Source organism: Macrotis lagotis, chromosome X, assembly GCF_037893015.1.
Source record: "Macrotis lagotis isolate mMagLag1 chromosome X, bilby.v1.9.chrom.fasta, whole genome shotgun sequence".
Lineage (NCBI taxonomy): Eukaryota > Metazoa > Chordata > Mammalia > Peramelemorphia > Peramelidae > Macrotis > Macrotis lagotis.
Genome location: NC_133666.1, coordinates 244,209,294 through 244,223,194, shown reverse-complemented (window position 1 = coordinate 244,223,194; position 13,901 = coordinate 244,209,294). Strand labels below are relative to the sequence as shown.

The window sequence follows — 13,901 nt, the reverse complement described above, 5'->3', positions numbered from 1 at the left end:
TTGGTATGCCCGAGAAGCAAAAGCTGTCTGCGCTGCTGCATCCTTCTTATTGTATACCAAGCGCTCAAACCCGGAAGGGCACAAGGAATCAGAAAGGGCAATTACAGCGCAGCAGGTTCTATGGGGCAGATAAAAAGGAGTTTTTAGCTGGGAGCCAGCGGTCCCTCGGAAGAGGATGCTTTGAAACTCGCAGCCCTGGCGATTGGTCGCGGAGCACGTGGTTTGCGCCGCAGACCAGACCCCACACTGGGGGCTGCGGCCACTCGCAGACACCTTTGGGGGTCGGCTGGGGCTGGACGGGCAGCGGGGCTGGCGGCTGGCGCGTTTCCTCGGGAGGGGGAGGAGAGAGGTGAGGGGATGCGGGCATCCAGTAGACTCACGTCCAAAGCCGTGAACCCACATTCCTAGTAGCATAACATGCGCTTCCCCGCGGCAGCCCAGCCTCGCCTCCCTTCCTCCAACACAAGGCTCTCCGCGCCAGGATGCCCTAGTCCTGGGGTTTGCCGTGTCCTTCCCCAGCCCCCTTTCTATGCCCTCTCTGAACACTCCGGGAACTATTTACACAAACGAGTGTCCGCATTTATGACTGACTCCTGCTTGCCCCCCACCATCCTTTCTCTCATTGCTTCCCTCCCAACGAGGAGACCCCATGCGCACACAGATCTTTTGGGCCGGGGTGGGTATCCCTCCTGGTCCAGCATGGGCAGAAGCTGTTAGAGCAACCGTTCAGCGCATCCCCCGCCAGGCCGTTCTCTTGGCACACTCCTTCGGTGCCATCTAGGACCCAGGCTGGGGGAGAGCAGCGATAATACTCTTCTAATCGGGTTAATTTAATTTATTGGTGGCCTTGGTGTATCTCTTTCTCGTTGGGCTCTGCAGGCAGCCCAGGCTGGGGGTGGGGAAGGACGGCGCTCGGAAGTCCTGGGTGCCCGCTTTTGTTCTCTTCTTTGCCACCCCACTCTCAGCTTCCATCCTCCCCCCCCGCTCCTGCCCCCTCCAGTGCCACAGAGCTCCTAAGACGACGTCCTTCCTTGTATCTCTCCTCCTCCTCCTCCTCCTCCCTTTATCCCCCTCCTCCCGACTGGGCTGCCCGTGCTAATTCGCTTCCTCCGCCCCCTCCCCGGCTGCCTCCCTCTCGGGAGTGTCACTCTCTCTTTGCATAAGGGCCCCCGGCCCCCTCCCCCGGCCCCGGCAGCGCCTCATATACCTTCCCGCACGCGCTGGCCCGGCCCAGACTGCTGGAGCAGCCGGCGGAGGCGGCGGCGGCGCAGGGGCGCAGAGCCAGGAGCGGCAGGCAGTCTGCAGCCGGCGGCCGCGCGGCGCTGCTCGGCTCCTCTCCTCCCTCGCTCCCTCCCCCAGCCGGGGCCACAGACCGCCGGCCGCGGAGACCGTCTCTTCCTCCGGGAGACGCGGAGCCTCTGCAGGCTCTGCTTGTCCGGGCCGGCTCGGCCAGAGCCGCCTGGGGACCGGGCTTGGAGAGCGGAGCGCCGGCCCCGAGCGCAGAGCCCGGCCGCCTCCGGGCCGAGCTTGTGGAGCCTCCCCGGCCGCCTGCGCCCCGCTGCCGCCTGAGCCGAGCCGCAGCCGCCCGCCGGAGGCCAGCCCTGCCCGGCCGTCCCGAAGCAGCCCCGGCTGTAAGTTTCTTCCCACCGCTCCCCGACCTGTTGTGGGGCTTGGGGGGTAGGCGGGGGTGGCAAGGTTGAACAGAAGGGTGGGATGCGGTGTGTGTGTATGTGTGTGTGTGAGTGTGAGTGCGCCCCTACTCCCACACGTGTGTGTCTGGAGCTAGGTAAAGGAGCTGGGAGTCCTGAGCCGGGGGCTGAGCCGCCCCCTTAGAAAGTTCTCCCGTGCATGCTTTCCCTTCACCTGGCCACAGGAAGAGGAGCTTCGGCTCCGCCTGGGAAAGGCAGCATCCCCCCAGAGGAGTCGCTTGCTCTCCTTAACTTAGAAATACCGGCTAGGACCGTGCAGGAAGTGGGGGGGGGGGGAGAGTAGCGCCATCTCGGTGGTCTTGCTAACTTGATCCCTGCCCCCAAAGACTCTCTTAACTGTGGAGTTGATGTCAGCCTGCTCCCTCACGAGCTTCCTGCCGCAGCGAGCATCCTTCCTCCCGAGAGGGAGACAGAGCCAATTGTTTGTTTCTGGGATGGCATTCTGCCTCCATCAGGAGAATGTTAAGATAGATGTTCGTCATTCCCTGTGAAATGTCCTTCCTGAGACTCACATTGGGTTTATGAAAAAACTAATTTTTTTCCTTCCAGTGCAGGTATTTGGCTTTCTGTCCTAGGTTATGAATTTCAAAGAGGGTAGGCGGCTAGATGAAGATGAAACAGGGTAATGGCCAGCGAACGACTTGGAATTGAACTTTTTTCTTACCGCTACGAAAATAGTTCAGTGCTTGAGTTGGGTCTGTTATCTCATCCATAGGGCTACTTCCTCCCAGGTACAGATCACAGCCTCATTAATCAAATACGAATGCAGGAGTATTTCTATGCTTGGTAAAAAAGTATCTGGGAAAAAATATTGTGTTCTCATGGTATCCTTACAGGTTTCACAGATAATAGAGGATTCTAATGAAAAGCTGCTACTCATATCAAGGTCTGTCAGGGAGTTCTCCGAACATAATTAATGGACGAATACCTAAGAAAATCGATTTTATTTTATTTTATGTTGATTTGACTGAATTGAGATTTTGATTTTTGAGCCAGATGTAAAACCCCCAAACTAAGATCAGATTCCTTTTTTACAATGCCCAGTATTACAAGGTCGAGTTGCCGGCTATTGAGTTTGAAGTTATGACAGCCACCTTTTGAAAAGTTAATTGGAGGTAATAGAAGGGCTCCCCAACTTTCTTTGATAATGCAAGATTCAGTTTGTGTATATTCTTCTGCTTGCATATTTTAATTGTAAATGTCATTTCTTGGGGGGGGATTCAAAAAAGGCCTGAAGGAATCTGGCTAATTTTATTAAAGATAAGGTTTACTGAGTAAGTCTTTTCTGCTGATACTTGTGTGTTTGAAAGTGAGAAAATGGAAATTAGGGAATTGGCAGTTTTATTTGATCTTCAAAGTTTTTACTTTGGGCCAAATGGCAGAATTTAAGTTCTGATTATTTAGAGAACAATTGGATTTTTGCATATCTATGTGTTATAACTGTAATATGTTTGGACAGCTTGATAAAAAGTTGCCAAGGGGATTGAGCTAATACAGCTTTTTATGTGTAAATCTGGAAAATACCACAGAATTGACTTAAGAATGTGGTAAAAGAGGGATATTTTATTAAGTGATCTCATATTTTGAAGTCTCTTTAAGAGATAAGAATTAAAGTTTTAAGAGCCTCAAGTAGAATTTACTTAGCTATAGAATCATAGTGTGATTTCCTGGAAACCAGGATTACCTGAGTTCAAATCCTTTCTCTGATACAGCTTAAGGCAGGTGACCCTGGGCAAGTTCCTTAAATTCCTAATTCTCTAGGGAACTGCCTAAGATTACCTTTCAGAGAACATGTCCCATCTCTGGAGTTTCTTACATTAATGTAGTAGGAGCATCCAACTTCTCTTGGCCAAACCTTGCAGTTCCAGGAAAAAAATAAATTTCTGTCTTCTTGTGGGATTCTCAACTAGTCTGCATTTTGTCCAGCTTCGAACATGCTATTTTCTCTGTAGCAGGTTCTTGTTCACCAGAGACATGCACATTTTTTCTTAGTTTGCTTTATGGGTGTGTGTGTTAAGCTAGTTTAGGTACTAAGCTTTCTTAAACCATGGTTTATCATTTTAGGTTTATAGCAAGTCTCAATTTTTAATTTGATTATTTACTGATTAAACCCCTTTTTACACTTGACTTCATATCCTTTCCCTAATAGTGCTTAAATTTCATTCAGTAGCATTAATATTTAAATCACCTATAGAGCAAAACCATGAAAATAGTCAGATTGTAGCTTCCCTTAGTGCTGGATACTGATAAAATAATCTGTAAGAGAAAATTAAAAGGGATGAATGGATTTAGGTATCTTCTTCAGTTATCCACCCCAGTGTATTACATAGCAATGATTTTTATCACTAGGTAAACCTCAGTTGTGGGCCTCTTCTTGATTTCTATTAAGGGATGTTTATTCACAGCAGGAGGTTACATTGTAAAATAAAGAAAACAGATTGCATAACCCTATGTTATGTTGCTTATTATGTCAAAGGCATATCATGCACCTGTTTTGTTTGTGCTTATGACATACTGCTAGTTCTTGGGGAAGTGCCTATTTGGTGCTCTTGGGGAAGTGCAAATTTGGTGTTCTGGTCCTTAAGTGATCATGAAATATTCTTTTGAACTCCCCAACAGGAATGAAATATGTATTTGGAGAAAATACTAGCTGCAAAGACATTTTAAGGAAAGGGGAAAAGTTTCTGTATTCTCTTAGTTCAGAACCTGATGTCCTGAGGTTGTAACAAAGATACAATTTCCATGTTGTTTATTTCCTGACTTAAAGAGTTCAAAAACAATAGTGTTTTCTTCAAACACATTCTTGATTTTTTTTTTTTGTTAGAGATATTGTTTAGGGATGGTTACAATTTCACTTCTTTAGTCAGGGATTCTTCAAAAATAGGACAATACTTTATTTCTGGTAAGCTAATAGATTTCTGTTCTGAAATGGGAAAATAGTATTAGATTCTGAATCTGTTTAAAATGTACATGGGCATAGGAAATTCAATTCAATACCTAAATTCTACAGATGGCCTCATTTCTACCGTAATAAAATCATGTTTGAATTTTCTCCTCTCTCTATATGCATTTTATTTGTGCAGATGGTTAGAATATTTGTGCATCTCCTTAGTGATGGGGAGAGGGGTAGTGGTGGTGGTGGTGGTGGAGGGAAAGATTTGTACTAAATTTTCAATTGAGTTTTTGGAGAATTGATTACAAAATCACAAAAGTATTTAAAAAGCTGGGGGATGGGACTCTTAGAGATAAATTTTGTAGTTCCTTCTGTTCCGCAACTCCTGACTCTGGGGCATTTTATAAATGTGAAACTTGAAGATCAGAAAGAAAATGCAAATGGTATTTAAAATTGCAAAGCAATATATAAATGTAGGATGACTAATTATCAAATAAAAAATTTTATTCAATAATTAGAATTTGAAAAGTTTCCAGACCATCAGTAAATAGTATAAAGAAAGTTAGCAGACAAGCTAGATTCCTGGTTTTGAACAAATCATTTAAGTTCTGTAGTCCTCATTTTCCTCATTTCCCTGATTTGAACCAGGTTCGAAGATGCCTTTTCATAAGTTTTTTGCTGAACCATGCTTAATCATTATATATTGAGGTATTCTTGGAGTTCTGCAGGGTTAAAAGATCCTTCACCTTTAGCTAATCTTATCTTTTGTTTTTGGTTAAGAAAAGTCTAGTACCACTAAAGAAATCCTTGATGGAGATAATTAATAGGTGTTTGTTTCATGTTTTATGTTGCATAAGGTATTAGGTTAATACTATGTCCTAGTATTATTAAAAGCAAGAAGACTGCCTTATTTAAGTCTATGTACAGTGAATAAGCTGGACTAGGACAGGGAGGTGTGAGAATGAGGTCTCTCCCTCCTATTTTCTTTTTGCTGACTTACTTTGGCAAAGTACTTTAATATCATGAAAGTTGGAGATCAGGTTTTCCAAGATGAACCTGCTCTTGAGCAATGATTTTAACAGCCTATAGTTCAAGCAACTCACCAGAGAAAAACTATTGAAATGAATACCTTTCTTCCCAGCTAATTGTCTCTGTCTTGATACCAAATTGGCTATATACTACTCAGAACATTAGTCAGCCGAGTAAACAAAATAAAGTTTCTGTTTTCTTTGACTGGAAAGATGTCGCCCTGTTTGGTACCACTTAAGCTTTATTTAATGTTTGTTTGTTTTTTAGGAGGAAGGAGAAAAATGTCAGTCAGCATGCATGAAAATCGCAAATCTCGGGCCAGCACTGGCTCAATTAATATATATTTGTTCCACAAATCCTCATATGCTGATAGTGTTCTCACACATCTGAATCTTTTGCGCCAGCAGCGGCTTTTTACAGATGTCCTTCTGCATGCAGGAAACAGGACTTTCCCTTGCCACAGAGCAGTCTTGGCTGCATGTAGCCGCTATTTTGAAGCCATGTTTAGTGGTGGTCTCAAAGAGAGCCAGTCTAGTGAAGTCAACTTTGACAACTCTATCCATCCAGAAGTCTTAGAATTGCTGCTTGATTATGCATATTCATCCCGAGTGATTATCAATGAAGAGAATGCAGAATCTCTTCTGGAAGCTGGAGACATGCTAGAATTCCAGGATATTCGAGATGCTTGTGCCGAGTTCCTTGAAAAGAACCTACATCCCACCAACTGCCTTGGCATGCTGTTGCTGTCTGATGCACACCAGTGCACCAAACTTTATGAACTCTCTTGGAGGATGTGCCTCAGCAACTTCCAGACCATCAGTAAAAATGAAGATTTCCTTCAGCTGCCCCAGGACATGGTGGTCCAACTCCTGTCCAGTGAAGAACTAGAAACGGAAGATGAAAGACTGGTCTATGAGTCTGCTATTAACTGGATTAGCTATGATTTGAGCAAGCGCCACTGTTACCTTCCTGAGCTGCTGCAGACTGTGAGACTGGCCCTCTTGCCAGCCATATATCTCATGGAAAATGTAGCCATGGAAGAACTCATCACCAAACAGAGGAAAAGCAAAGAGATCGTGGAAGAGGCAATAAGATGCAAACTGAAAATCTTGCAGAATGATGGTGTAGTCACCAGTCTTTGTGCTCGGCCTCGCAAAACTGGCCATGCCCTTTTCCTCCTGGGAGGACAGACCTTCATGTGTGACAAACTGTATCTCGTGGACCAGAAAGCAAAAGAAATCATTCCCAAGGCAGACATTCCCAGCCCAAGGAAAGAGTTCAGTGCCTGTGCGATTGGGTGCAAAGTGTATATCACTGGTGGACGGGGGTCAGAGAATGGAGTCTCCAAAGACGTTTGGGTCTATGATACTCTTCATGAGGAGTGGTCGAAAGCCGCCCCCATGCTGGTAGCCAGATTTGGTCACGGTTCTGCTGAACTCAAACACTGTCTGTATGTAGTAGGTGGACATACAGCAGCAACTGGTTGCTTGCCTGCTTCCCCGTCTGTGTCATTAAAGCAAGTAGAGCAGTATGATCCTGTGACTAACAAATGGACAATGGTTGCCCCACTCCGAGAAGGAGTGAGCAATGCAGCGGTTGTGAGTGCCAAACTGAAGTTATTTGCTTTTGGTGGCACCAGCGTTAGCCATGATAAGCTACCCAAAGTTCAGTGCTACGATCAGTGTGAGAACAGGTGGACAGTACCAGCCACTTGTCCTCAGCCCTGGCGATACACTGCAGCAGCTGTGTTAGGCAACCAGATTTTTATTATGGGAGGAGATACTGAATTCTCTGCATGCTCTGCTTACAAATTCAACAGTGAAACATACCAGTGGACCAAGGTAGGAGACGTGACAGCCAAGCGAATGAGCTGCCATGCGGTAGCATCTGGAAACAAACTGTATGTAGTTGGTGGCTACTTCGGTATTCAAAGATGTAAAACTTTGGACTGTTATGATCCGACATTAGATGTATGGAACAGCATCACCACAGTCCCCTACTCTCTCATTCCTACAGCATTTGTCAGCACTTGGAAACATCTTCCCTCTTAATCCCAATGTATTATTTGAAGGTGATTATCAGGTAAGCAATTTTTTTTGACCAAAGATATAAGTACATAGCATTTCCCTTTATAAGGTTTAAAGTGAAGAATGGAAACACTCTTTTTTTAATTTAACTGACTGAAGTCCCCTTATATGCCAAGGTAGTTTTATGAAAGTTTTTTCTCAAGATTTTTCCACTCCCACCTCCCAAATTCTGACATAGTTAAGATCTTAGATGTAACTATAGAAGGTGTGAGGAGAGAAAACAAGCAGCATATATTAAGTACCTAATATGTACAGATTCTCTGTTAAGCCCTTTACAAATATTATCTCATTTGACCCTCCCAACAACCTCGAGAGGTAAAAGTTATTGTTAGCTGCATTTTTCAGTTGAACAAACTGAGGCAAAAACAAAAGTTATCACCAGGGCACATAAACTAGTACATGTACCTTCGAGGTTATTTGTGAACCTCAGTCTTCCTGATTTTGGACCCAGCACTCTATCCACCATCTACCCTCAAATTGCTTATAAAGGGACCTTTGAATTCAACTATTCAGCTCCTGCTCTTTATATAGGTGAGGAAACTGAGGCCCAGAGAGGAGAGTCTCATGTTCAGAGTCATATGGATAAGACCATGGAGGTGAGGCAAGATTCAAACTTTGGGGCCTCAAGGACTCCAACTTCATATCCCTTTCTGCTGCACCAAGCTGCTATTAGCAGAGCTAAGTTATTGTTTCCTAACATTTGGAAAAAGTATTGGTGAAGCCTCATCAACCTCTGTAAAGCATTCAAATCTGGCCTTAATATTATCTTAGAATGAATACTCTCAAGTCATTCATGAGCAAAGGATGGCCCTCCTTCAAGGTCACACCTGGATTCTATCAGTCTGTAATGTGCACTGATACACTTAGCATATTTTGGCCATCTAAAGTCACTACCACTTTGCAGAGTTAATCAATCAGGCTGACCCTATTGTGTAGGCTAAGTAAAGTTGTATTCCTCTGTCATATAGCTGAATGCATGTTTGTCTTGTGTACTTTAGAGTTGAGTAAATTTCTTGGCTCAGGTAATTCAGAGGTCTATCATTCAGGGCTCCAAACTGAGTAAACCCCACTTGGTAGTTGTTCTGCTGTTTGTTGGGAAGCGTGCTCACATTTTGCCTCAGGAATCATTAAAGCGTGTGTAACAGCTGTAGCATGGAGCCCGGAATGTGTTAACTTGTTTTGGTGATTCATGGCCTTAGTACTAAGAAGAAGGGGGAGAAGAAGGGCTTCCTCCTCTGGAGGATCCATGATAAAGACCTGCTCAGTTGTTAGAGGTTTTTGGCTCTGTTTTCCTAGTCTGTCTCACCCTAACAGCACGTGGAGGAGACTTCAAAGGAAAAATTAATGTGTGCAGTGGAGGGAACTAAGTAGAAAGGTCTTTCCCCGATTGAGCTTAAGGATCAAGTTTTTTGGGCTTTGTTTTTTCAACTCCAGCACACTGGAACACACCATTCTAGATGTGGACTCCAGTTTACATTACCTCTTGAAAGAAGTCCATGATGGTTTGCAAAAGCAGTAGTTTTTCAGTACCCCTAAATCAAACCTTTTCCAGAGCAGGAGGCAGCAGCCAGGAACTTTTTTCTGGAGAGACAAGGGGAACAGAGTTACAAACCAAACTGGTTTTTGCAGCTTTGATGGCATCTCAGTAATCCTGAATAAACAAATGCTTTCAAAGTGGTAATTTCATTGGAGATGTGAATGCATGATTCAACTGTAAAGCAGGTTATAAAGGAAAACCTAGGCAAAAGCATCAATTAGCAAAGTACCAAATTGTGTGTTAGTGCAGAGCATGCTGTGTATATGGGGATCAATGGGTTCCACCAGATTTTTTTCACTATATCATGCTCCTCCAACATTGATTTAGAATCTTAAACTCATGGACTGAATTGAAAGAAAAGGAACCTGAAACTAGCTAAGTACAGGGCCTACAATGTTCAAGGTGCTTTTACAAATATGATCTCAATTGGTCTCACAACAACTCTATGAGGTGTGGGGTCTATTATTATCTCCATTTTACAGATGAGGAAATTAAGGCAGACAGTCTTGATGTGATCTGCCCATTGAGATTCTGCTCTTTTTTGTCAGACATTAGACTAAAATGAACTACCAATTGCCACTTCAGGCACACAGTGTAATAGATAGACTTTATTACCTTGTAGAAGATAATAAAAGATCCGAGGCTATGATTCAGGAAACCTGGATTCTGGAGTCAGATTTGCCACCAACTAGCTATCATTTTACTTTTCTGGGTCTCCATCAGTTAGGATGGAAGAGAGGAAAGAAACCAGTGTGGAAAGTGTGTTGTATGAGGAGTCAGAACTCCTAGATGACTTTGGGTAAGCCTCTTAACCTCTCTGGGCCTCAGTTTCCTCTGTAAAAGAGGGGAGTGGATTTGGATGACCTTCAGGGTTCCAGCAAAATATCTGTGATTATTATGTGTCTAAATTAGTGGAATTTTCTGAATTTTTTAATTCTACCATTAGTTCTGTGACTGACTGTTGAAGTAGTACAGCTATCCTAAAATTGACCATTCATAGATGTAAGACTCTGCCCTTTTAAGAAGTATGTGGTACTTCATTGACCCCAGTTTTACCTTGACGAAATCATTAGCCAACATTTGAGTTGATCCTGACAGATGATGGGTTTTTGAAACTAATCCTGCATTTCCTAATGCTTTAAAAAGTAGGGCAAATGAGGTATTAGGTGAGGTGTGAGGCAGCTTCCTCTCAAACTCTTGGTGCTACCAGTGGGAGCCCTGCATATGTCTGAAGTTCAAGATTTGACAAGGCTCTTGGTACTTCATCCAGGCTTTCTGAAACTAGAGGCCATTATGGGTATGATCAAAGTGAGCCTTTTCAAGATTCTGCCAGGAAAAATATTGATTGAGCCTTCTAAAAGTTTATAGCACATAAGATAGTGTAAGAACATTCAGGCTCAATGAAGTGTTATTTAAAAGTATCTTTGTGTGGTCTTCTCAAACTTAAATATTTCCCCTTAATTGCAGAAACCTCCCAGAGACCATTATTTGAGCTTCCCAAATGTGTAAGATAGCCGAATTAATATAGTGTTAACAAGAAGTTTTCCTAAGTCTAGGAGCTCATCCACCAAGGGTATTTTTACTGTCTCATGCTGTTCTGTCAGTGGGTGGGAGGGACAAGAAGGAAATTAATTCTGATTAACCTCTGTTTTTATGATTTTGTGTGGCCCCAGTCTGATAGTAGTTCTCAGAAAGATTTTGGTTGGCCTTAATTCTCCTCTCCATCTTGGGATTTTTAGTGTTGGGGTTTTCTGCTTGCTTGAGTACACAACTTTTTGAAATTTTATACTAGTATAAGAAACTCTCTTTTGGCTTAGTGTTGCTATATACATTGCGAGGAGGGGGGGATGACAAAGTATTCTAACAGAATGTTTTGAGTATTTGTCACCCATTATGAAACAGTCAGAATCTACCCCTTCTCCCCAAAAACCCAGCTTCTTCCAAAGTCCATCTAAACCTGAAGAAATAAGCTAGACTTTGAAACCCACAAAAGCAATTATTCAAAGGAATTCTATATTCTGTACTATAGATTCTATACTTTTCTATACTACAGAAGGACAATCCTGAGTTTATCTTTTTTATTTATTTAAAAGCATTTGAAACAACACTCCAATGGACCCTACTGTTTCCTCACTCAAATACATATACAGAAAAAACTAAATTATTCAATAGGCAGAAACTACCACAAAAAATAATAACCAGGCTGCAAGAATGACAACTGAAGTCAAGAACTGTCCTTTTGCCTGGAGAAACTGCCTAGGAAGTAGCATAAGTTCATGATCCGCATTCCTTGTGAAAGGGCTGGTGACTTTTGGGAAAATGGAAAGTCTTCACTGACATACTTTTACTTTATCCTGAATTCTTGATGCTTCCACATATGGATATGTGGATCATAATGTTGGCATCCTGGAGCTGTCTTCTTATGAATACTGAATAATTGACTTGGAGAACAAACTCTTTCCAGTCTTGGTTTGTGGAAGTAGTTACATTTTCATGTGAACAGAAATGAGACTGAATTCTAGCATAATGAATAGCAGAGATGTTAAGTAAAGGGATTAATATGTCTGCTTTTCTATATGGTGAATGCATTTAATTTGGAATTTTCTATGGTGAGTGACCCTTAGTATGGGAAACCTCTCCTCTTCTTTGACCACCCTTCACTGCCAGGCTATGTTGGAGGAAGATAAAACCTTAAAAACAAACGGCAGTTTAATCATAACCAAAAAGGCAAAATCCAGACTTGAGGATTGTTATCTTTAGGAAAAGAATAAAGAGATCAGGAACAAGGACATTTGTTCCTCTATTTTAGTGACAGTCACATGCTAGATATTGAAACATTATTTGACAGCACAGTGTATTGTTCCAATTTAAATTTAAATATATTCATTCTATCTACTTATAATTGTTGTAGAGGAGCACAGAGGTAGTATCAGCCAACTCAAAATAGGATTCTCTTTTATTTTGAGATTCCTAATAAACATTCTGCCATAGAGTTTTAACCATAATCTTTTTTATGTGCTCCCCTCTCCTCCCCTCTTTTTTTCCTCTGCTGTAGTTCATTCCATGGCTTGGAGAAGCAACTGTGGGACCTTGAATTTGGAGAAGCCGAATTTAATGAAGAAAAGTTGTTCTGGACTTGAATAAATTATACTGCACCTTGTAAATGATCTAACCTGGTCATGAAGGAAAAGGGAGGGGGTGGGGGTGGGGGGAGGTAAAGAATACATGGTTGAAATATGAACGAGTGAACCTGTGATCTAGTCCTTGTCTCGTCGTTGTGGATCAATGTCAATGTTAATCAGCCCTTCAGAGGGAGAAGAAAGCCTGGCCTTTTCTCTGGCTGTGCCATGTTCAGTTCCTGATTTCCATGGACTCCACCATTTATGTGTCAGATTTGAAATGGTTGTCACCTCTCTTGGAGGAACTAGTCTGAAGACTCAGCACCAGCTGTGGTGGAGGCCGGCTGGATTCCAAACAGTGTCCTAGCATTCAAAGCTAGCTGTGTAACCCTGGCAGAAGTCTATCAGAACTCTGAGTGCTGATGATAATAGGTAGAGCTTGGAGCATCAATTATATAGAATATCAGTGTCGTGCTGCCCTGTCTGCAGGGAATGTTTCTGTAGGGGAGAGGGATGGGGGGGGGGAATAGGGGTTGGGGAGGTTGGGGGAAGTGAGGGAATTCATAAAGAAGGTTTTTTTTGAGCAGTGGCAAAGTTGAGAAATCTTCCCCCAGTGGTTTGTGAACTTTCTTTTCTATTTATAAGTGATTTAAAAAATCTTCCTGTCACTGTTGTTATTTGTTGTAGATTTAGCTATTTATTGTTCAGTGCCTGCATGCTGAAACAATGCCTGTGGTTGTCTTCACGTGTAAGGACTTGTATGAATCTCTGTATGTTTTGCACATTTGTGGTTTCAACTGTGCTCTGCTGCACAGAAAAGAAAACTTTTGAGTAACAATTTGGGATTTATCTGAAGGGTGGGATGGGGAGGGGATAGTGGTTTGTGTGCTTGTTTGTTTGTTTAACCCAGCAGAAATAGATGGATCACAAGACAAAATCTGAAACTTAAAAAGAAGCCCTGGCAGTCACTTTCTCGGACTGTCATTCAATGGGATTCTGTCTTTGCATGTATATGTATGTCTTCCTTCGCTTTCTTTTTTTTAAGAGATGTGATCCCTATATTTCATTATTCATTAACCTGATTAGGTCTTTACCACTGCAATCTGGAAAAAGTACAATTATTTTTACAGTTTTTTCTTTTCATAGCCTTCTGATCACCTAGAAAATAATATGGAATAGTTACTGTGTTACAGAGCTTAGACAGGTAAAGGCATTGTCCAAAGTATATATATTTATTTATTTATTTGTTTGTTACCCTGTTGGAATGTTTTGCCATTGCTATATTGACTGGAAGGACCGAAGTCTTGAAGACTTAAAATATTTACAATAATTCATTTTATCAGCCAAACATGGGAGTGACTGCTTCTCTCCGGCTGAAAGTGGGGTTTCTTCTACATCCAGAGTTCCAAAATTCCTTTAGTGCAAAGAAGTGTCTATCTGACCCACAGACACTAAAGAATTTGAAGTAGTTTTGGTTCTGTTATAAAGTCAGTTCCTAATACATTCCTGGATAGTTTGGAATGCTTG

The 13,901-nt window shown here is 42.7% G+C and overlaps 1 protein-coding gene across 1 annotated transcript; it reads left to right on the top strand.

Annotated features, from left to right (window-relative positions):
• The first annotated feature begins 1,144 nt into the window (after positions 1 to 1,144).
• On the top strand, positions 1,145 to 12,901 carry ENC1 (ectodermal-neural cortex 1). Its single transcript, XM_074199978.1, has 3 exons — positions 1,145 to 1,631; positions 5,899 to 7,713; positions 12,311 to 12,901. The coding sequence occupies exon 2, from the start codon at positions 5,913 to 5,915 to the stop codon at positions 7,680 to 7,682; it is 1,770 nt and encodes a 589-aa protein (XP_074056079.1). The 5' UTR covers positions 1,145 to 1,631; positions 5,899 to 5,912; the 3' UTR covers positions 7,683 to 7,713; positions 12,311 to 12,901.
• The last annotated feature ends 1,000 nt before the right edge of the window (positions 12,902 to 13,901 follow it).

Bases quoted from the DNA above. Each gene is read 5' to 3' on its own strand.
- ENC1 (XM_074199978.1), top strand. From the start codon at position 5,913: ATGTCAGTCAGCATGCATGAAAATCGCAAATCTCGGGCCAGCACTGGC.